Below are 21,792 nucleotides of genomic sequence, written 5' to 3'. Positions count from 1 at the left end.
ATTTCCCCCGCCCAGCCTTTAGTTGGGGGCCCTCCCCCCCTCCTCCTTGTCCCCTTTTCTGGCTACCAAGAAGACAGTCTATGCGTATCTGAATAAGGAAATTAATCATAAAAGTCAAAGAATATAAGATCCGCCCCGCCCCCCCCCAACCGCAGGGCTTCGTGAGGGCATAAGTCCTCGAACTGTTACCCTCTTTCCTTCGTAGCAGCCCTGGAGCCTTAACCTCGGTTACTGCGTCTAAAATGGCCGTCAACCTTTCGTCTTCTCGACCACCAGAGTCGGGCAAACCCTGCGGGGGTGGGGGGGAAGCACGCACAGGGACGGCAGTCTCTCCTCTCCTCCCCCCCTCCGATCAGGCCTCGGCCTCAAAAGTACAAGCGGGCCCGCCCGGGTGGCTGCAGCAAGGAGAGCAATGACACAGCAACTTTCGCAGAGGCCTTCTCCCCTCCCCCTCCCCCTAGTGGCCCAGCCTCCCCAATCTGCCATTCTTCCACGAGGGGCCTTGCACAGAGGCCTATCTGAGGGCCGGTCTGGGAGGAAAAAGTTAAGAGGTCGAGAGACCACAGGGCCTTATTAGAAAGTAGAAGGGCATCCAGACATTCTGGCTTATTTCCCTGCATTCCGGAAAATCACTGTTCTCCTCTGCCTCCCAAGCGTCCCTTCCCCCAAATGAGTCACACGGGAGGCTACTTGTACTCAGTAATTTGGAAAAGTAACTCTTCCCTCCTTTCCGCTCCCTCCTCCGCAATACACAAGGAGAGACTGTTCAGGAGTGGGGGAGGGGATGAAGAAGGCAAAAGACACCACCCAGGAGAAAACTGAAACTTTGGGAGCTGTGAAATCATTCCAGGTCCGGAGACTCACTCTCCTGTGTCTCAAGCCACGATTTTCAACCTCTCCCGAGACCCCCGTTGGGCCTGGTTCCTGATCCAAAGAAGACCCCAAGCTTCTAGCCTGCAAACTCTCCCCAGCCGGTGATAGACACATGCTCAGCTAAGACCCCGCCGGGGCAACCAAGGTTTATTCAGAAGGCTCCGCAGGCCAGGTCCACGTGAATGCACACAAATTCGATAACCCACTCGAAGCGTAACCTCCACCATGCCATGTGATGACTGCCAGGTTCCTACCGCTGACACAACAGCAGCACAGAAATGCTCCTTCTACAGCCTCTGGGGAGAAAGGGAGTGGGCGCCTGGGAACAATCTCAGTTCACAGCCTGGGCTGCCAACTCTCAGCATTCCCCTCTAGGAGTAGGAACTATAGTCACCACTCCCACTCCTCAGCCCACTAGATCACCCCACCCTCAGGCCGCCAAAAGGATCCCTTCTCACCTGGCTCCAGGCTCCTGTACCCCCAAGGGACGAATGGAATCGGGGGGGGGGTCATACCGCCCCCAGGCCCCTTTGCCCTCCGACTGGTAAGAAGACAGAGGTTGGCCATTCCCCTCCCCCACCCGAGGGGCCCTCGCCTGCTCGCCCCCTCCCCGCTCCCATTGGCTGTAAACTGTTTGAAAGACAAATGCTCCCACCCTCAGGGTTCTTCTCTGCACCCCAAGAATCTCCTTCTCGGACTCCCCACCATTGGTTAGACATTTAAATGACTGACAACATGCCCGCCCAGCAAGGGCCCCTTCTCACCTGGATCCCGGAACCTTCCAGGGGGGCTCCACTGTTCCCCTTGGCTTGGTGCGGGGGGAGGATGTAATCCGGGGTGTCACCCCCCCCCGGAAACTGAGGTTGAGTTGGGGGAGGGGGCGTAGCCCCCAGCCCCTCCCTTCCCGGCCGAGCTGGGGGGTGGGGAGAGCATCGGGACCGCGCGGCCACGTCAGCGTCACCCAGATTGGCTGATCCGGGTCACGTGCCAGCCACCCCCCCTCCCCACCGCCACGGGGGCCGATTTTTCCGAAGGTTCTCGGGGGTCGCGCAAGGGGCCAAGGGAGCCGCATGGCCCAGGCCTTTCTCTACACACCCAAAGCACCCTAACGCCGCTGCTTCTCCACATCCTCGGCTGCCTATCCCGCTGTCCTCGACCCTATCCCCCCCACTACTAGCACCGTACGGGTTCAGCATGGCTGCCGCAGCCCGGGAACGTGCACTGCGCAGGCGCAAGGGTGCGACCGGCTTGGGGGAGGGGAAAGGAGAGTGGGAGGCCGCGGGGAGGGCGGCAGTGCGCAGGCGTGAGCCGTGGCCCCCGCGGCTGGGCTCGGAGCGCGCGCAGTAGGTGGGGCGGAAGCGGGCGCGGCGCGCGCCCTCCCGCCTCAGCAGCCCCTCCCCCACTGCAGGCGGCCTCGCGGGGCGTCCTGAGGTGGCCCAACTCGGTTCCTTTTCCGCAGGTGTGAGGGGTGGCTTGGGACGCCCGGGCCCGGAGTCCAGCGGGAGCGCGCGCTGCTGAGCTGTTGTCAGTGGAGGAGGATGGGGCCTGGACCTGGAGTTGTGAGGGTTTGCAGGGTGGGGTCCCTCCGCGGTGTAGTGTGGTTCCACAGCGGGAGTGTTGGCACCACCCTCGTCGTGCCTGCGGCGGGGAGCGGAGGTGTGGGCGGTTGACGTGGGCATTGTGTTCGGCCTCTTTGTCTTAGGCCCGTAACCTCTCAATTCGCCTGAGTCTACCTAGACTTCCTTACTTTATTGAATGCTGCGGGGCGAGGGGGAGGGGGGGGGTGTCTGGACTCTGCATGCTACAAAACTTAATAGCCTTCTGATCACTTCCTTTTGCTTTGAGCAACTTTGGGATTCTTAGGGTATGAGCCACCCAGGTATGAATTTGTAATGAACCTTGCTCTGTTCCAAACTCTGATGTTTAGATTGATGAGCCTCACTGTGCAGGGGGCACAGGGGCTTCCGAATTTGGTAACATAGGGATGGTTGGCACCTAAAGCTTTGTTCCTGGGCAGTAACCCCACCCATGACCCTCAGAGTGTGGTTCAGTCTGTAGTTCATTACCCGCACTCCCCTCCCACAGACCGGAGCAGCAAGGCCAACTTGCCTGAGAACTCTTTGGCTTTGCGTTTCCCACCTGTCAACGGGCCGTCTTTGTCTCTTTACCATTTTATCAGTACTAGAAGTCCTCTTTTCGGATTAAAGACACGTATTTTCCTTTCGACCTGTCAACCCGATCTGTTACTCTCAAGCTTTCCATTTTCTACCAATTGGCGTTTTAAACTGCTCCCTTCTAGGTTTTTCCCCTCCTAAAAATAAGGAAAGAAAGAAAATAACCTTAATCAATACCATATCCCCTTGTGGACTCTCTTATGTACTTGTCAGCTCCCCTTCCCAGTCAAGACCTGAAATTGTGTTATTTTCCTCTCTCTGCCTCATTTCCCATTCTTTAGCCCATTTCTTCCACTACTGACACTGTCTTGGCAAATGTCACCAAGGACCTTCTAATTGGCAAAATCAGGAAGCACTTTTCAGCTTTCACCTTATTTGACCTCACTGAAGTATTTGACATTTGATCAGGCTTCCTTCCTGAAATTCTCCACACCCTTAATTTCTGTGACTACTTCTCACTTGTTTCTTTTCCTGCTTGTCCTGCTGTTCCTTTGGTGTCCTTTGTGGACTCTTCTTTAACCTGTGTTGATGTTTGCCCAGATTTTGCCTCAGTTTGCTTCTAATTGTGTTTATCTTTCCTAAGTAATCTCACTCAGTGGCTCACAGCCTCTCAAATCTGTATCTTTAGTTCAGTCAACTCAACTGAGCAAAACTCAGTACTTAATTTTACCACTTAGATAGCCCTGACACTTAAACACGTTCAAAACAGTGTAAACTATATGCAGCCTAGACCTGCTCCTTCTATTAGTGTATTATCCTGGCTGATAGCAGTAATTCAGCCAAAAAACCTAGAATCTGGGGGCCGTTCTTGATTTATTTTTCTCACAGTTTTGTATCCCCTTGACTTATCATTGTCCCTCTGATACAGCTATTGACTCACCCTCTGCCCTAGTCGGATCACCTGAGCTGTATCAACAGCTTCCTAACTGATTTGCTTGTCTCTAAAGCTGCACTGTTCATTATGGTAGCCACTAGCCATATGTGGCTGTTTGACACTAAATACTGTTTTAAATTTAGTTCCTCAGGTGCCCTAGCCACATTTTAAGTTCTCATTAGCCCGGTGTGGCTTGCAGCTGTTGTATTGGACAGGACAAATTACAGAGCATTTCCATCACTGAAGAAAGTTCTCTGGGACATTGCTACTCTAGATTTTCCTCTCTCCCTCTGCCACAACACTGCCAGGAATGAGCTTTCCAAAATACAACTGGAGCCATATGCTGCTGTTAGTGAAAAGTGAAGTCGCTCAGTCGTATCCAGCTCTTTGTGACCCCGTGGACTGTAGCCTACTAGGCTCCTCTTTCCAAGGGATTCTCCAAGCAAGAATACTGGAGTGGGTTGCCATTTCCTTCTCCAGGGGAGCTCCCCAGCCCAGGGATCGAACCCAGGTCTCCCGCATTGCGGGCAGACGCTTTAACCTCTGAGCCACCAGGGAAGCCCTGAAAGTGAAGTCACTCAGTCGTGTCTGACTGTTTGTGACCCCGTGGACTATAGCCTGCCAGGCTTCTCCGTCCATGGGATTTTCCAGGCAAGAATACTGGAGTGGGTTGCCATTTCCTTCACACATTGCCTGTGGGATAAAGTTCAAATTCCTGTGCTGGCCAGAAAGGTCTGCCTACCTCTCCAGCATCATGTCTAGCCACTTGTTCATGGGCCCTATACTCCAGCCATATTGAACTGTTCCCCAACATGCCATTTTGTTTTGCACTATATTTCACACACACTGCTCTCACTACATGAAATAGGCTTTTGCTCAGTCCATGTAAGCCCAAATACCATCATCCAAAAAGCCTACCCTTGCCTTCCAAATTGAGGTGACTGCTCATCCTTTGGTGTCTCTTTCTCTTATAATTGCACCTTTCACAGTGAATGGCATGTGAGCCATTCACTGTGAGCCACGTTTCCCTCCCTTACTTGATTTTGATCCTGAGAACAGGTCCATGCTATAGTCTTTAAAACAAGGACAGCAGCAAACTTCCAGCTTCTGGCTCAGGATCTGGCCAATAAGAGGTGCTCACAGAATATGCAAATGTTGAAGCAAGTTGATGTTTAAGTATGTGACTTAGGTAAGATTGTAATGTTTGTGGTTGGGGGGCTCCATGCATAGTATGGGAGAAGTACTTGTAGTGAGACAAAATTATTGTTATCAGATAAACATTTGAGACACTGGGATTGTGTGAGAAAAGACAGAACAGAGCAGGTCATTTTCACAGAGCATTGCAGTTCAGTCTGGCCAGATAGAATAAGTTACAAGAAGTAGAGCCAGAGGAGACTGGAAGGTACATTTACTTGAGGCAACATGATGAATTCCAGTGCTGTTAAATTTGGACCTAATAGGGAACCACTGAAAGTTATTGAGCAACAGCTTGATCGGAATTATATCATTGAATAGGAATTCTGTCTTTATATCTGCGGTGGCTATCACTGTACCTGTTAATAAACACCAAATAAAAATGTCAGGTGTTAGAAGGAGATGAGGCTGGTGGTAGCTAACATTTATTGAGTTGAAATGTCTCGGACCCTACTAAAAGTGCTTTATGTGTATGAACTCTTCTAATCCTTGTAACCCTATAAAGTAGATTCTATTGTTATCACTCCCATTTTTCAAATGAAGCAACTAAAGCAAGAGATGTTAAATAAACATGGTTACATGTTTAATAAGTGTCTGGAGTTGGGATTTGAACCCAGGAAGTCTGCCACTGAATGGTATGTTATTCTGGTTGTTAGGCGAAGCAGGTATTTCAAAGTCTAAGGTTGAGGTTTGAGAAAAAAAGATTGGTAGAGGTAGATTTGGGAGTCACCTTTGAGGTATAGTTTGAATCTGTCATGCAGGTAGGTGAGATTTGTAAGGGAGGAAGTATGGGACAATTTAGTTGTAGGTTAAGCATCGAGATCTGGGTTACATCCTCACACAGGCAGCAAGAATAGGAAGTGGAACCAGTGGAAGAACATCAAACAAAAGCAGAACAACGTAATATGAGCAACCCAGAACAAGAGAGGGCTCCAGTGAGGACCTCACATTTCTTGAATGTATGACTAATCAGGAGTTTTTTAAGCTTGTCTGCGCTATGGACTTGGGCGATTTGGTGGCGCCTTTGGACCTTGTCTGATGATAATGTTTGTAAGGGCATAAATATGCAGTTATCAAAGTATTTAAGGAACTGCGTGATGATTTAGTAATATGTATTCCCTTACTAATAGAATGCTAGTACAGTAAGTTAAATGATTTATTTCAAGTCTAACAACTCATAATTGTAGAGATATCCATTTTGAGACTGTGATATGAAATGTTAATTGATGGTGATCTCTATTGATGATAACATTACACATACTGTTGATACTACAAAGACTTGTTCTTTTCATTGATAAAGTTAAGTTTCAGTTAGTTAGATGTTCTTAAAATTAAAGGTGGCTCTTTATTCCATCCAGGTCCATGGACCCCCGAATGTTATGGCATAAAGGTGGCTCTTTTTATTCCATCCAGGTTCACAGACCCCTGAATGTTATGGCATGTGGACTGCAGGTTAAGAAGCCCTGTTCTTTTCTTTCTTTATTTTTGGATTGTGCTGTACAGCTTGTGAATCTTAGTTCCCTAACCAGGGATTGAACCAGGTAGGGGAAGCACCAAGCCTAACCACTGGTCTGCCAGGGAATTCCCAAGAACCCCTATTCTGATTGAACGAGGAGACAAGATCCTGCACAGGGTGTGAGAGCATGAAGAAAGGGGAAAAACTCATTAGGTTGGTAATTGGGGATTGTCATTGACAGTGGAGAGCCGTTTCTGTCATCTAGGGATAGAGGTCAAAGTACAGGGAATCTGAAAACCCAGGCCAGGTAATTCAGACTGAATCTTGTAGAAAGGGAGGAGCTGCTTAATTTTTTTGAAAGGAGAAGCTAGAGTTACTTTTATAGGAAGATGTACTTAACAGCATGCACCATGGATTGGCTTTGGAGGGACTGGAGGTAGATCAGGTAGGAACCACAGCATACATTCATACATGGAATGAAAAGGAATAAAGTCATCACAGCATTAGAACTAATTGCACTTAGAAACCTCACTGTGGTTCAGGAGGCCCTATGTGGTCTTGCTTCTTCCTGCCTCTTGCCTCATATCTGTCTGTCGTCTCTTATCACTAATTACTGTACGCCAGCCACACAGGCTCTCCTTGACCTCCAGCCCCTCGCCTGCCTCAGAGCCTTCTCTCACTCCCACCGCTTCGCCAACCCCTCCTCACACTTCATATCCCATCACAATGTCACTAGGTTCCATTTCAGTTAGTCTTTCTATGGGGTCTCAGTTCTTTTCCTTTATGCTGCCTTTTACAATTTGTTTTTGTAGGTTTGTATGTTTACTTATTTAATGTCTCTAGATATTAGAGACAAGTTTTCATTAGATTACAAGTTTGATCATGTAGGTGCCTGGTACCCGGCATACTATCAAGTACATAGAGGACAGTCCATAAATATTTGCTAAATAAGTGAATGAACCTCTTTGAGCCAAGGATTTCTTATTTATATAATGGTAATAGTAAATTCCAACTTTGCAGAGTAGTTGACAATTGCTACTGCTGCTAAGTCACTTCAGTCGTGTCCGACTCTGTGCGACCCCATAGGCAGCAGCCTACCAGACTCCCCTGTCCCTGGGACTCTCCAGGCAAGAACATTGGAGTGGGTTGCCATTTCCTTCTCCAATGCATGAAAGTGAAAAGTGAAAGTGAAGTCGCTCAGTCGTGTCTGACTCCATGGACTGCAGCCCACCAGGCTCCTCCATCCATGGGATTTTCCAGGCAAGAGTACTGGAGTGGGGTGCCATTGCCTTCTCCGAGTTGACAGCATTTCTGTATTCTAATAATGCAGCCAAAAAGGAAGAATGAATATGGATGTGAAGAGATACCCTGAGCAGGAAATGAAGGGAAGGATGGGAGCTGGGTGGCCAGGTTTACTCTGGGCTGTGGCAGAGGGGAAGGAGAACATGGAAAGAGGGGTGGTGTGCATGGGGAAGGCAGTGGGAGTGAAGATGTTTGTAGAGTGGCCCATAGACATGCCTGGTGAGATTTACTGTTGAAATACCAGTATTAGAAGAAACAACCTATCATTCATCTAAGGCTTGCAGATTCTTCAAGGCCCAGTTTTGCACCTTCAGTAACCTACAGCCCATTTATTCATACAATGAGCAGTCACTTGGTGGTGGGCTTTCTTGGTACATGCTGAGAGTGTAAAAAAAGAACAGGATAAGATCCCTTGAGACCCTGCAGTGGGAGTGAGGTGACTAAAGCAGACATTAACAGAATGATAAAATACAGATGATGGGAAGGGCAGGCCAGTGCTATGGACGCATACTGAGGAGGTCCCTCATCTCCACTCGGTTCCAAGGCTTTCTGAGGGAGCTGAAATTTCAAAGGACTAATACAGAGATAGATTAAGAGGGTCCAGATCATTTAAGTATGTCAAGGAAGGCAGACTGTAGAGAACTATTGAAGGTTTTCATATAAATATGATGTGATCAAATGTACTAGTAAAAAGATGCCCATGGCAGCACTGGTAAATGAGAGATTGGAGGCAGAGAGATCAATTCTAAGAAAACTGCAGTAATCCAGGAAAAAAAATCTAACCACTGAGGGCCTGAAGCAGTAGGAATGGAGGACAGACTCAGGAGATATGGGAGAGGTAGGATCGATAGTGAACAACTGGACGAGATGGTTTGAGGAAGGTGAAGTTGTCAGACTTGACTCCCACATTTGTGACTCATCTGATTGGGTAGACAGTCCGCCTACACCTGAGCTCTTGAATATGGGAGCTGGAGCATGCTGGGAAGGGAAGGTGGTGAGGATAGTTTTGTAAATTTTGAGATGGAAGTACATTCAGTGTAGTAATTCCTGAACTTAATTTGCCTAAAAATTCATTACTGAACATTTAACAGAGGTTTATGAGACATCATGTAAAATAGGAAAGTAATTAAAAAAAATAAAAGCACAATTTGAAAACCACAAGAGTGCTTTCGATTTCAAACTTTCTCTTAGACATTTTTGAGATAGTCGGGGGAAAAATGAACACAAGACTGGGTTAAGTTAAGCAATCATTTTTAATTTTGTTACTTATAGTGATAGTATGGCAGTTAAAGGAAAATTTATTATAGATACTCTTAGAAATGTTTCCTTGTGAAATATAATGATAGCATTTGTTTAAATACTCTAGAAAAAAAAGTCTGTGGAATAGGAGAATAGATGTAACAAGAATGGAAGACTTTTGGCATGTTTAAATTATTGAAACTTCAAGCATATAGGGGGAGACTTCCTTAAGCCAGTGCTTAAGAATCTGTCCTGCAATGCAGGGGAGCAGGCTTAGACCCCTGGATGGGGAACTAAGATCCTGCATGCTGCAGAGCAGCTAAGCCTACGTGCTGCAACTGCTGAGCCTGTGAAGTTGCTCGGTCGCGTGCGACTCTTTGCAGTCCCATGGACAGTAGCCTGCCAGCCTCTGTCCATGGCATTTTCCAGGCAAGAGTACTAGAGTGGGTCGCCATTTCCTTCTCCAGGGGATCTTCCAAACCTGGGGATTGAACCCATGTCTCCTGCCTTGCAGGAGATGCTTTACCCTCCGAACCACAGGGGAAGCCCCACTGAGTCGAGTATATGCACTGCAATGAGAAAGGTCCTGCATGATGCAACAAAGACCTCACATGCTGCAACTGAGACCTGATGCAGCCAGAGTAAAAAAACAATGGTGTGTGGGGGTTTACTATTCTTTTGTGTTTGTTTGAAATTTTCCGTGATAAAAAAAAAATTTCAGGGACTTTCCTGGTGGTCCAGTGGCTAAGACTCTGAGCTCCCAATGCAGGGAGCCAGGGTTCGAACCCTGCTCAGGGAACTAGAGCCCACATGCTGCAACTAAGACCCAGAGCAGCCAAATAAATAAAATTAAAAAAAAATTCAAACTTGGTCATAGATCCAAAGGAAATCATTTAGTGGAATATAAATATTATAATTAATTAATCAACATTGAGTCAAGTCATAAAGTATATTTTGAATTTGTGGCAAGACCTGTGATAAGTCATCAAGTAGATGATCGATATCATTTGGGAGTTGACTGGGAAATGCTGTCTGAATATTTATACACAGATTTCACATTATGTTTATGCCTTAGGTGATCTCATGCCATTGTCTGGGATGCTGTATGTTCAAGATAGCTATGTTGAGGTGGTTGTTTGGTTTGTGGTAATTCTCTTTTCTTCAGGAATAGCTCTAAGACACAGAGATGATATTGTGCCTGGCCACCACTAATTGATCCAGAGGTCCATACCTAATACAAGCTGAGACAGTCAGATTGTCTCTTGTAGCAACATGAAACTTGAAAGATAAGATGCTGGAGGCCTTTGAAGATGAGGTATATTAATGGCAACTCAACCCCTGCTGCTAAGGCCCCTGTGACTCCCCTTCCTGAGACGAGCTGATTTATCCCTTTTGATTTTGGGAGCTAGCTCTATATCCATCCAGTAAATCCCCCCTTTAAGGGGCTTCCATTGTGGCTGACGGAGAAGGCAATGGCACCCCACTCCAGTACTCTTGCCTGGAAAATCCCATGGATGGAGGAGCCTGGTGGGCTGCAGTCCATGGGGTCGCTAAGAGTCGGACACGACTGAGCGACTTCACTTTCACTTTTCACTTCCATGCATTGGAGAAGGAAATGGCAACCCACTCCAGTGTTCTTGCCTGGAGAATCCCAGGGACGGGGGAGCCTGGTGGGCTGCCGTCTCTGGGGTCGAACAGAGTCGGACACGACTGAAGTGACTTAGCAGCATGGTGGCTGAGATGGTAAAGAATCTGCCTGCAATGCAAGAGACCTGGGTTCAATCCCTAGGTCAGGAAGATCCCCTGGAGCAGGAAATGGCAGTCCACTCTGGTGTTCTTGCTTGGAGGATTCCATGGACACGGGCCTGGTGGGCTATAGTCTGTGGGGCCACAAAGAGTTGGACACAACTGAGTGACTAATGGGCTTCCCAGGTAGCTTAGCTGATAAAGAATCCACCTGCATTTCAGGAGACCCCAGTTCAATTCCCGGGTCAGGAAGTTCCCCTGGAGCCAGGGACAGGCTACCCATTCCAGTATTCTTGGGCTTCCCTGGCGGCTCAGACGGTAAAGAATCCACCTGCAATGCAGGAGACTTGGGTTCGAACCCTGGGTTGGGAAGATCCCCTGGAGGAGGGCATGGCAACCCACTCCAGTATTCTTGCCTGAAGAATTCCACGGACAGAGGAGCCTGGTGGACTACAGTCCATGGGGTCACAAAGAGTCAGATGTGACTGAACGACTAAGCATAGCACAGAGTGACTAATGCTTTGACTTTTCGCTTAAAAGTTAGCTAGGATTGATTTCTGTTGCTTAAAATCAAAATAACCTTATTAAAGTATTGCATAAAAGAAATTACTGTATAAACATCTTTGGTGTCTTATTATATCTGTGTTGAAATATATTTATAAATAAAAATTCCTACTATCAAATTCACATTTACAAAAATTTCTCGTGGGACCCTATTTTGTGGTGAGTACAATTTGAGAACCGCTGTGTACAACATCCAAGTGGAGATCCCTAAAGGCATCTCCTTTAGGTTTGGTGTAAGGATGGTGGAATCAACAAGGTCTGAGCCAAAGAGGGGAATTTGGAAAATGTCAGCAAGTAGGTGGTAATGGAAGGTAAGTGAGGGTAAATGCCATCGAGAGCAGGTGTAGAGTATAAGAGAAGAGGGTGAGGACAAAACTCCAGGAACTTAAGGGTTAGCTGAAAGGAGTCCATAAAGGTGACAGGATGCCAGAGAAGTTGGAGGAAAAACTAAGAGAGAGTGCTGTCAGGGATGCCAAAAAATAAACCGTTTTAGGAAGCAGGGCATGGCCAACGGTGTCAAATGTTGCTGAGACTGCAAAGAGTCCATTTAATTTAGCAACACAAAGATGTTGAACTGTTTCATTGTTTAGGGTTAAGGATTAAACGGCAAATATGAAAGAGAGATGGTTGCCCACAACTTTTTCAGGAAACTTGGCTCTGTCAAGAAATAGAAAATGGGGCAGGAGTACAGACAGATGAAGGGCTGGGTGTTAGAAAGCCGGGACCTATTGGGTTCACAGGTGTAAGGGCTCTATTTTCAGAGGCGTTCATATCTCATCAAAGACAGTGAGTTACTGGGATACAGAACTGGCCACCTTCCCTTGCTTGCAATTCCCACTTCCCCAAACGGATGACATACTATTTTTGAGATATCTATTAATGGAGGTTGTTGCACGGTCCTGGGAGGAAGAAGAATTACATAGAGGGAAGGGTAGTTATAAATGTTTTAACTTGTTCCCATTTGTACAGGGAAAGAATAATTAACCACAGCCTTGCCTCCATCTTAATGATGGACGGTTGAATTTCTCTGCATGCTGGACTTATCTACACTGTACTCTTGGTGGGGAGCTCGGATCCTCTTTGCCTTGTCCCTCCACCCAATGTATTGCAGGGTCTGCCCCCACGTGTTCCTAGAGCTCCCACTAGTCCTCGTGTTCCTCCCCCAGACCTCCTGAACAGTGTTAATCCGGGACACATTAACGAATTGCCATCCCCAAGGAGGACTGGGGCTCTTTGGAGGGGGAGTTTATTTTGGGTCCCCCACCCCATTTCTGACCACACATAGAACCGTGTGCAGCAAACTATGGTCTGAGTAATATTCTGCCCATCTGCTTTTATATGGCCCGGGAACTCAGAATGGTTTTTTGTTTATAAATGATTGGAAAAAAAAGTGAAAGAATTGGGGACATCCCTGGCCATCCAGTGGTTAAGACTCCACACTTCAATGCAGGGGACTCAAGTTTGATCCCTGATCAGGGAACTAAGATCCCACATGCCTTCGACCAATAAATAAATGATTTGAAGACTCTGCCTGACTACCCTTGCTCTCTCCCCCGACCATAAAAAAAAGGATTATATTTTGTGACTCATCAAAATGATATGAAATTTAACTTTCAATGATTTACTATCTGGTCCTCTATAGAAAAATGTTGCTCACTCCTGGTGTAGAACTGTAGGTGGCCATATGCCATCTGTCTCCAGCGATGGTTTTGGTGATGTTAATATGACAGTGATGGTGAAAGCTGCTGTCGTATCCAACGCTTTGTGACCCCATGGACTGTAGCCTGCCAGACTCCTCTGTCCATGGAATTCTCCAGGCCAGAATACTGGAGTGGGTAGCTGTTCCCTTCTCCAGGAATATTCCAAACCTAGGGATGAAACCCAGGTCTCCCTCATTGCAGATGGATTCTTTACTGTCTGAGTCACCTCCTCTCTAATTTACTAGGGCTTTCCTGGTGGCTCAGATGGTAAAGAATCTGCCTGCAATGCAGGAGACGTGGGTTCTATCCCTGGGTTGGGGAGATCCCCTGGAGAAAAGAGTGGTTACCCACTCCAATATTTTTGCCTGGAAAATCCCATGGACAGAGGAGCTTGACGGGCTTAGTCCATGTTGCAGAGTCCGGTTGCAGAGTCGGACACGACTGAACGACTAACACTACTTTCCTAAGGGGCTGAATCTTCCCCTCCACAGAAATTACTGATGGATTAATCCACAAAGGAAGCCTACCCCAACTCAGGCATTCTACCCACCACCACACACACACACACTCACACACATGTATGTACCCTTTAGTGTTTGGGGATATGCAGAAAGTCATGGAGTGTTTGGGGCTGTTATGACTGCTGTTGTTTGTTTCTCAGAAGGGAGTATGGATTTTGAAAGGACCGTGTTCACATAGATTGATTTCTAAGATTACTACTTAATTGCCACATTAGATTTTTCTCACTGCCTCCCCCTCAAACCCCTTCTGTCTTTCTTTTTCTTCTCTATCATACTTGCAGCATATACACTGACAGTTTCTTCCTCGTCTCCCACTTCTCAGCCCACCACAATCTGGAGTCCACTCCCACTACAATGCTGAAACTGCTCCCAACATATTTATCACCCATCTCATAATTACCAAATCCAAGGACGCTTTCCAGTCCTCCCTCAACTTCTGAGCAGCATCTGATAATGCTGATCTTGCCCTTCCTCGTGGAACATCTCTATTTCTCTGAATGCTCTTCGTCTTTTATTCTCTTAGCTCCTAGGATGCTCCTCCTGCCACCTGCTGCTGCTGCTGCTAAGTCGCTTCAGTCGTGTCCGACTCTGTGCAACCCCATAGGCAGCAGCCCACCAGGCTTCCCCATCCCTGGGATTCTCCAGGCAAGAACACTGGAGTGGGTTGCCATTTCCTTCTCCAATGCATGAAAGTGAAAGTGAAGTTGTGTCCGACTCTTATCGACCCCATGGACTGCAGCCCACCAGGCTCCTCCACCCATGGGATTTTCCAGGCAAGAGTACTGGAGTGGGGTGCCATTGCCTTCTCCGCCTCCTGCCACCAGGTTCATACAAATCAGTGTACTGCAGTGACTAGTTAACACTTAGTGTCTGTGCCACAGCTTGTCTCCTATATTGTGTTCTAGACTGTTCTGTATAGGAGTCTGCAAAGTGTGTGTTTCCCAGCCTTCCTGGGAGGTTGGCTTCCTGTTAGATTCTCTCAGTAGGGTGCATGGGCTCATATTTATGCCTTAGGCAAGAGTTTAAACTCAGGACTTGGAATAGGCTCAGGTTTTCCTCTGGTGCTGGATATATGGATTGTCTTGGACACTTGGTCATCAAGAGGTGAAAGGGATGGGAGTAGCCAACGGTGCGTCCTTCTTTGTGTTGGGCATCTGCCTTAAAACTAGGATCCTGCATGCCGTGTGGTGCAGCAGGAAGCAAAGAAACAAAAACCCCACCTGTCTTCTGGTGTAACAGAGCCTATATGATCTAGCTCTTGCCTAAATTTTTAGCTCATTTTTAATCAACTATACCCCAATAAACTTAAAAAAAAAAGATAAAAAAGTAAAAAGTAACTCCTAAAAAAAAAAAATTCTAGCTCCTCTTGACATTCCACCTTCATCCCCTGCCTGTTACCAAACAGGAACACATGAACAACCTCCAACTATTACAGTCCAACTATACAGAGGTCTCCAAAGAGAGGAACTCTGAATGCCTTTGACCTTCACCCCTTTGCCTGCTCCTTGCCCTGGGTGGTTTTTCTCTCCTCACATTCTGCTGGCCTGTTTTTCCTTCAAGACTCTTATCAGCCTTCCTAATTACATCCCACCTATTCCTCCATCCTCAAACAGTCTGAGGAGCCCTGGGTCTGGGTGAGGGGGTGGGGTTTGCTGTGGGAGAATGAGCTTCCTCAGTTTATTATTTGGCCACGGGGTGGTGCTGCTCAGAAGAGTCCCTTGGTCTGGTTACAGGCTGAGGCTGACAGCCAGACACTAGAGAGGGATCCCCACCAGGAGGCAGACGTTCCTCCACTGCCTCCCCACGCCGCCAGCTACACCCCAAGGCTGGCCGGGTGAAAGAGCCAAGTCCTCAAAAGGTGGCTTGCCCCAGGTATCTCCCCAGCAACTGATAACGTCAAACCCTACACTTTTCGTGATTGGCTTATCCAGAATGCCAAGGGCAGTGGAGGGAAGTGAGCTGGAGAAACATGATCTGGGAAGGAATTTGGGGACCTGGGTCAGCTGGCTGGTAGTTCCTAGCCCCCCGGGGAGGTGTGAAGATATGGATCATGAGCTGAGCCAGGAAGATGTGCTGCTACGGCTGCTCTCCTTTCTGTGGCTGCTGCCCCTGTCCTGGACCGCCCCTGAAGGTATGACAGTACCTCTCATTGACTTCCATCCTGATTGGGGTAGAGCCTAGGGAGCCGGGGTATTTGAAAGGACAAGAGTGCTTAGTAAGCGGTGAAAGTGTGATGAGAGAGCAGAGACGATAGAATTGGGAAAGAGAACCATGCTATGGATGAATGGTAAACAATGCCAGAGGTGCCTCGTAGGTTACACTGAAGACAGTCTCTTGAAGCAGAGATTATTATATCCATTTTCCAGATGAAGGAAATGAGACTCAGAGTTTAAGTAACTTGGGCAAGTTCACCCCTTTGGTAAGTGGTAGAGCTGGGATTTGAACAAAACAGATGTTATCTCCACTGTTCCTACTTAGGAACCCTGCACTCTGAAATCAATTCACCTTACAATTCTTGAAAAACCTCTTAACTTTTTTGGTCCTTAGTTTCTTTCTCTGAAAAGAATGGAGTGGAATGGAAGAAGAACCTGGATGATCCCTCTTACTCTGTCTATCATTCTGGGTATTGGGTTTTGAGTAGAATCTTTCTGGCTGGGGAGATTCCTGCCAGGAGTTTCAAAGAATTAGGGATTATTTCCTGTAGCTATGGTACTATTCCCCCAGTCCTGTCTTTGCAAGATCTGCAGGGCTGAGGGAGGGAAGATATTTTTAGAGAGGCCTGGTGCCAATGAAGTGCCTGAAAATAAGCCTGGAGAGTGGTTTTATAGTCTGCCATGGACTTCCCTGGTGGCTCAGATGGTAAAGCGTCTGCCTATAATGCGGGATGCTGCTGCTGCTAAGTCACTTCAGTCGTGTCCAACTCTGTGTGACCCCATGGACTGCAGCCCACCAGGCTCCCCTGTCCCTGGGATTCTCCAGGCAAGAACAATGGAGTGGGTTGCCATTGCCTTCTCCAGTGCATGAAAGTGAAAAGTGAAAGTGAAGTTACTCAGTCGTGTCAGACTCTTAGCGACCCCATGGACTGCAGCCCACCAGGCTCCTCCATCCATGGGATTTTCCAGGCAAGAGTACTGGAGTGGGGTGCCATTGCCTTCTCCGATAATGCAGGATACTCGGGTTCAATCCCTGGGTAGGGAAGATCTCCTGGAGAAGGAAATGGCAACCCATTCCAGTATTCTTGCCTGGAAAATCCCACGGACGAAAGAGCCTGGTAGGCTACAGTCCACGGGGTCACAAAGAGTCGGACACGACTGAACACTTGTGTGTGTCTGAGTGTAGGATACGGTACTGTTGTCTATGGCTTAGATCGTGACCATTCCTCCATCCACGTGAAGACTGGGAAACCCATCAGGCCCTTCACAAGTCAACAGGATGGCCTGGGAATTACACAAAGGTCTCTTCTGTGGGAGACAGTAGCCCTGTGCTAGGACTTCCCAGGTGGTGCTAGCAGTAAAGAACCTGCCTGCCAACTCGGGAGGTGGGTTCGACTCCTGGGTCGGGAAGATCCCCTGGAGGAGGAAATGGCAACCCACTCTAGTACTCCTGCCTGGAGAATCCCATGAACAGAGGAACCTGGTAGGCTACAGTCCATAGGGTCGCAAATAATTGAACATGACTGAATGGACTTAGCATGCACGCACACAACTCTGTGCCAGGATGCATGGCTTGGTTAGCAAAATGCAAGCTGAATTTGAGCCACAACTTACCTCCTTGGCTGGGTGCTTTGGGGCACAAAGATACAGTCAGTGCTGCGACTCTGTCAACTGAATTTGTCACTTTAGATCCTAGAACCTTTTACTTGTTATAGCTTTAGATGGTTGATGTTTTTATGGACTGGGGAAGTTTGGAGAGATTCTGTAATTTCTTTTTTTGCCCCTATTGGGAGGCAGAGCCTAAGTGACAGACACAAGAGGGGTTGTAAACCCACCACTGCCCCCCTCCTCCCTGGAGCAGGGCTTGCTGTTTTCTTTTTTTTTTTTTAATATTTATTTATTTGGCTGTGTTGGGTTTTAGTTGAGGTAAGCAGAATCTTCATTAGGTTATGCAGGATCTTTCGTTGCGGCAAATGGATTCTCTAGTTGTGGCACAAAGGCACCTAAACTATTGCTCAGTAGCTGCAGTGCACAGGCTTAGTTGCTTCTCAGCTGTGGGACCTTCGTTTCTCAACCAGGAGTCCAGCCGAAGTCCCCTGCATCGCAAGGTGGATTCTTAACCACTGGACCACCAAGGAAGTCCCTTGCTGTTTTCTAAGCTAAAGGGGATCCCACCTCCCTGAACCCCACCCTGTCTCTTTTGCAGCTCCTGCTCCAGGGTGGAGGGATGAGCTACAAAACCACACGTTCCTGCACACAATGTACTGCCAGGACTGGAGCCCCAACGTGGCGCTCTCTGAGTCCTACGACGAGGACCAGCTTTTCTCCTTCGACTTTTCCCAGAGCATCCGAGTGCCTCGCTTGCCTGAATTTGCTGACTGGGCTCACCAGCACGGAGATACTTCTGACATTATGTTTGACAAAGGTTTTTGCCGGGCCATGATCGAGGAAATTGGCTCAGAACTTGAAGGGCAAATCCCAGTGTCTAGAGGTCAGGGCATTTTTCTGTAGGGGTGGGGAGGGGAGCTGCCCTCTTAACCTCATTATACACTGAATTTTTCCCTTTCACACCAATTCCCCATCTCTCATGCTTTCTGGTTCTCCCTTGAACCTTGATTTTTCTACCACCCATGGTCTGCACTCTGTTTTTGTTGTGGGCAGAAGAAAAGCCCCTGGGGTGTAGTAATTCAAAATTATGGAACTTGATAAATTTAGCGGGGACCAACTGATGCCTTCTGACTGTTAGCACTTGTGCTGTGATTGATGCTCAGCAAGATGGAAGGGGAGAATGGAAGTATCTGATGATGTGTCTGAATTTCATTTTATTTATTTATTTTAAAACTTGAGTTTATTAGGAAATGTTGATGGATCATAGTAGATGAAAGCCCTAGCTGAGTTAACGAAATGGTAGTTAACTGCCTTGGTAAACTAGGCTTAACTACATGGATTAAGTAAGCTCTGTTAATATTTATTTTATTATTCTGCCATAATTGTTTGGACATCACAATGTGTGTTTTTAATTGAAATATAGCTGATCCACAGTGCTGTGCCAATCTCTGCTGCACAGCCAAGTGACACAGTCATGCACATGCATACATTCCTTTTTAAATATTCTTCTCCATTATTGTTTATCCCAGGAGACTGGATATAATTCCCCATGCCACACAGCAGGACCTTGTTGTCCAACCGTTCTAAACGAAATAGTTGACAATCATAATGTGTTTTAATGTACATTTTTCAAGAGTTTAACAACAATACCACATCAAAACTGAGTTGACATTAATTGGATGACAAGGTAACTTTAAAAACATATATAAATGTGATGAGCATGTCTTTCAAATATGTCCAAACATATAGTTCTTGAAACGATCCTTAAAATCAGTATTTTCAATGTTTTTTACCAATTGGTTCTTTTTTTTCGGTGGTTACCTTTATTTTTTAATTTAATTTTTATTTTATATTGGAGCAGTTGATGTACAATGTTGTGTTAGTTTTAGGTGTACTTACACACATACATATATTCATTCTTTTTCAGTTTCTTTTCCCACATAGGTTATTACAGAATGTTGAGTAGAGTTCCCAGTGCTGTAAAGTAGGTCCTTATTGATTATTGATCTTATATATAGTAGTGTGTGTCTGTTAATCCCAAACTCCTGGTTAAAATGTGCCTGCATTTTTAATGAGAAGACAGCCCGTGGTCAGGTGCCCACGTGCGGTCCAGACCGGAAGTGCTGCAGGAAGTTAGGGTGGCGGGGCCGGCGTGGTCTGGCTGTGGTCCAGGTCTGGTTCTTGCCTGGGCAAAGACCTCCCCCAGAGCCCCAGTTCCTCGCCTCTCCTCCATGTGCCACGGTCCCTCCATAAACGGGGGTCCCATCTGAGCTTCCTTCCCTCACGCCTCAATCCCCCCACAGGGTTCCCCATCGTTCAGGTGTTCACACTGAAGCCCCTGGAGTTTGGCAAGCCCAACACGCTGGTCTGTTTCATCAGTAATCTCTTTCCACCCACACTGACCGTGAACTGGCAGCATCAGTCGGCACCTGTGGAAGGAGCCGGGCCCACTTTTGTCTCCGCGGTTGATGGACTCACCTTCCAGGCCTTTTCCTACTTAAACGTCACACCAGCACCCTCTGATCTTTTCTCTTGCATCGTGACTCATGAGATCGATGGCTACACAGCAATCGCTTTTTGGGGTGAGACCCTTCTCCCTGGAAGCCGGGTTCCTTTGTGGGGCTGAAGAGAGGTGGACCCATGGGAGGGCTTGTTTCTCCACCTGGCCTTGTTCAGGCCATTCCCGCTCTGTGCCGAGCTCAGTATTCCCAGTCTCGGGGTCTGCCCTGTCATAGACAGCCACGTCATCCCCAACAAGGTCTCGGGGCTGATCAGCTCCCCTTTTTCTCCAGTGCCCCAGAACGCGCTGCCCTCTGATCTTCTGGAGAATGTGCTGTGCGGCGTGGCCTTTGGCCTGGGTGTGCTGGGCATCATTGTTGGCTTGGTCCTCTTCTACTGCCGAAAGCCGTGCTTAGGGGGTAGGTCGGGGCGTCTGGAGGGGGCGGGAGAGCCAGACACAGTGGCGCACATGTGAGTTTGCCAGGACCGTCTTGTGACCCAGGGAGCACCCAGTGGCCCTTGGGTGGGCAGGCCTGTATCTGCACACCCATCCTCCTGGTTGAGGCCCCGGGTGCACACATGCAGTTACAGGTCGGGAGGATGTCTTTGCGTGGGGGAGGAGCAGCGGGGAAGCTGGAGGAAGGGTGTTTGGAGATGATCTGGAGACAAGGAGAGAGCAACTTCTGGCTGGTGTGTTGCTGGTGGGGAAGGCCCTTTGGGGATGAGAAGGACCCCCCCGATGTATTTTCTCCATCCTTCTTTCTCCTCAGGCTGACTCTTCCTGACCAGAGTCTGATGCCAACAGCTGCAGCCATCCAAGCAGGAGGTGTTCAGGTTCTCACATCCTGACCAGGATCTCTCCTTCCCAGAGCAGGAGGCCCTGGGACTCCTCTGGGGGGTGTGTGTGTGTGTGTGTGTGTGTGTGTGTGTGTGTGTGTGTGTGTGACTCCTCTGGGGTGTGTGTGTGTGTGTGTGTGTGTGTGTGTGACTCCTCTGGGGGGGTGTGTGTGTGTGTGTGTGTGTGTGTCTGTGCGAGCGTGTGTTGTACCCAGGTTTCTCAGCTAAGGGCTCTGCATCCAGGGGAACCCAGAGTGGCCTTCTGATCACAACCCTGCCATGTCAAGGCAATAAATCTCATTTCTTAATATTGGTGTGGCTTCTTTTTTAACTCATGATATTTTATTTCTGGATACTTTAACTCTAGTAGGTTATCATGTCAAACTCAACATGCCTTCACCTGATACAGTTTGCCCTCATTAGGGAGAGAAATGGGAAAACCCCTAACTCATGGCTGACTCCTGCTCCCTGGTCTCCACACAGCACAATGGCTTTTACTCCTATTAGTCTGTGCAAAATATGTGAGCAAGGAAAGCAGAGCCTCTTTCTGATAATCTGCTCACACAATGGTGGAGGAAGCTGCTTGGTTTTTTTTGTTTGTTTTTGTTTTTGTTTTTGCACTCTACTGTTTGTGAAAATGTTCATGCCTAGTAGAGGCTGCCTTGAGGAATATATAACTACCTTCAACCTTCACCACAGCTGGGAAAATAAGAGCTTCAAAGTGGGAAAAATAATACTTCAGATGCTGTTCTAACTCAGTCATCTCGGTTTTGTGAAAATAGTGTAATCAAAAATCACTGAAGTGAAATGTGAACAGCTTGGAAGGGCCCAGAACTCCCGTGTCCTCTCTGATGGCCTGTCCCGTGGCCTGCGGGGACTGTCCAGGGAGCCATGCTGCTGCCGCCCCGTGTGGGCGGTGGTGGTGTGGTGGGGCGCGTGGCGAATGGTGGCAACTCCCTTTGCCTGCACTTTCTTCTTGCTTTTCTCGAGGTCTGGGAGTTGCTTTGAAGGAGGGAGTGGCGTTAAGGTGAAAAGTGAAATTATTTTGGTGT

General features: G+C 47.8%; 1 protein-coding gene across 3 annotated transcripts; it reads left to right on the top strand.

Annotated features, from left to right (window-relative positions):
* The first annotated feature begins 2,277 nt into the window (after positions 1-2,277).
* BOLA-DMA (major histocompatibility complex, class II, DM alpha) lies at positions 2,278-21,048 on the top strand. 3 transcript variants are annotated; one of them, XM_059880215.1, is made up of 6 exons: positions 2,278-2,332; positions 9,627-9,767; positions 18,003-18,287; positions 19,708-19,986; positions 20,197-20,322; positions 20,674-21,048. In XM_059880215.1, the coding sequence occupies exons 3-6, from the start codon at positions 18,056-18,058 to the stop codon at positions 20,676-20,678; spliced, it is 642 nt and encodes a 213-aa protein (XP_059736198.1). In that variant the 5' UTR covers positions 2,278-2,332; positions 9,627-9,767; positions 18,003-18,055; the 3' UTR covers positions 20,679-21,048. The 3 variants fall into 3 exon arrangements, with proteins under 3 accessions (XP_059736198.1, XP_059736197.1, NP_001422101.1); XM_059880214.1 differs by having other exon boundaries at positions 2,278-9,767; NM_001435172.1 differs by lacking the exons at positions 2,278-2,332; positions 9,627-9,767 and adding an exon at positions 15,624-15,774.
* The last annotated feature ends 744 nt before the right edge of the window (positions 21,049-21,792 follow it).

The sequence above is a fragment of the Bos taurus genome, chromosome 23, assembly GCF_002263795.3.
Source record: "Bos taurus isolate L1 Dominette 01449 registration number 42190680 breed Hereford chromosome 23, ARS-UCD2.0, whole genome shotgun sequence".
Lineage (NCBI taxonomy): Eukaryota > Metazoa > Chordata > Mammalia > Artiodactyla > Bovidae > Bos > Bos taurus.
Note: the sequence above shows the minus strand (reverse complement) of the source record. Positions and strands in the feature narration are given on the sequence as shown.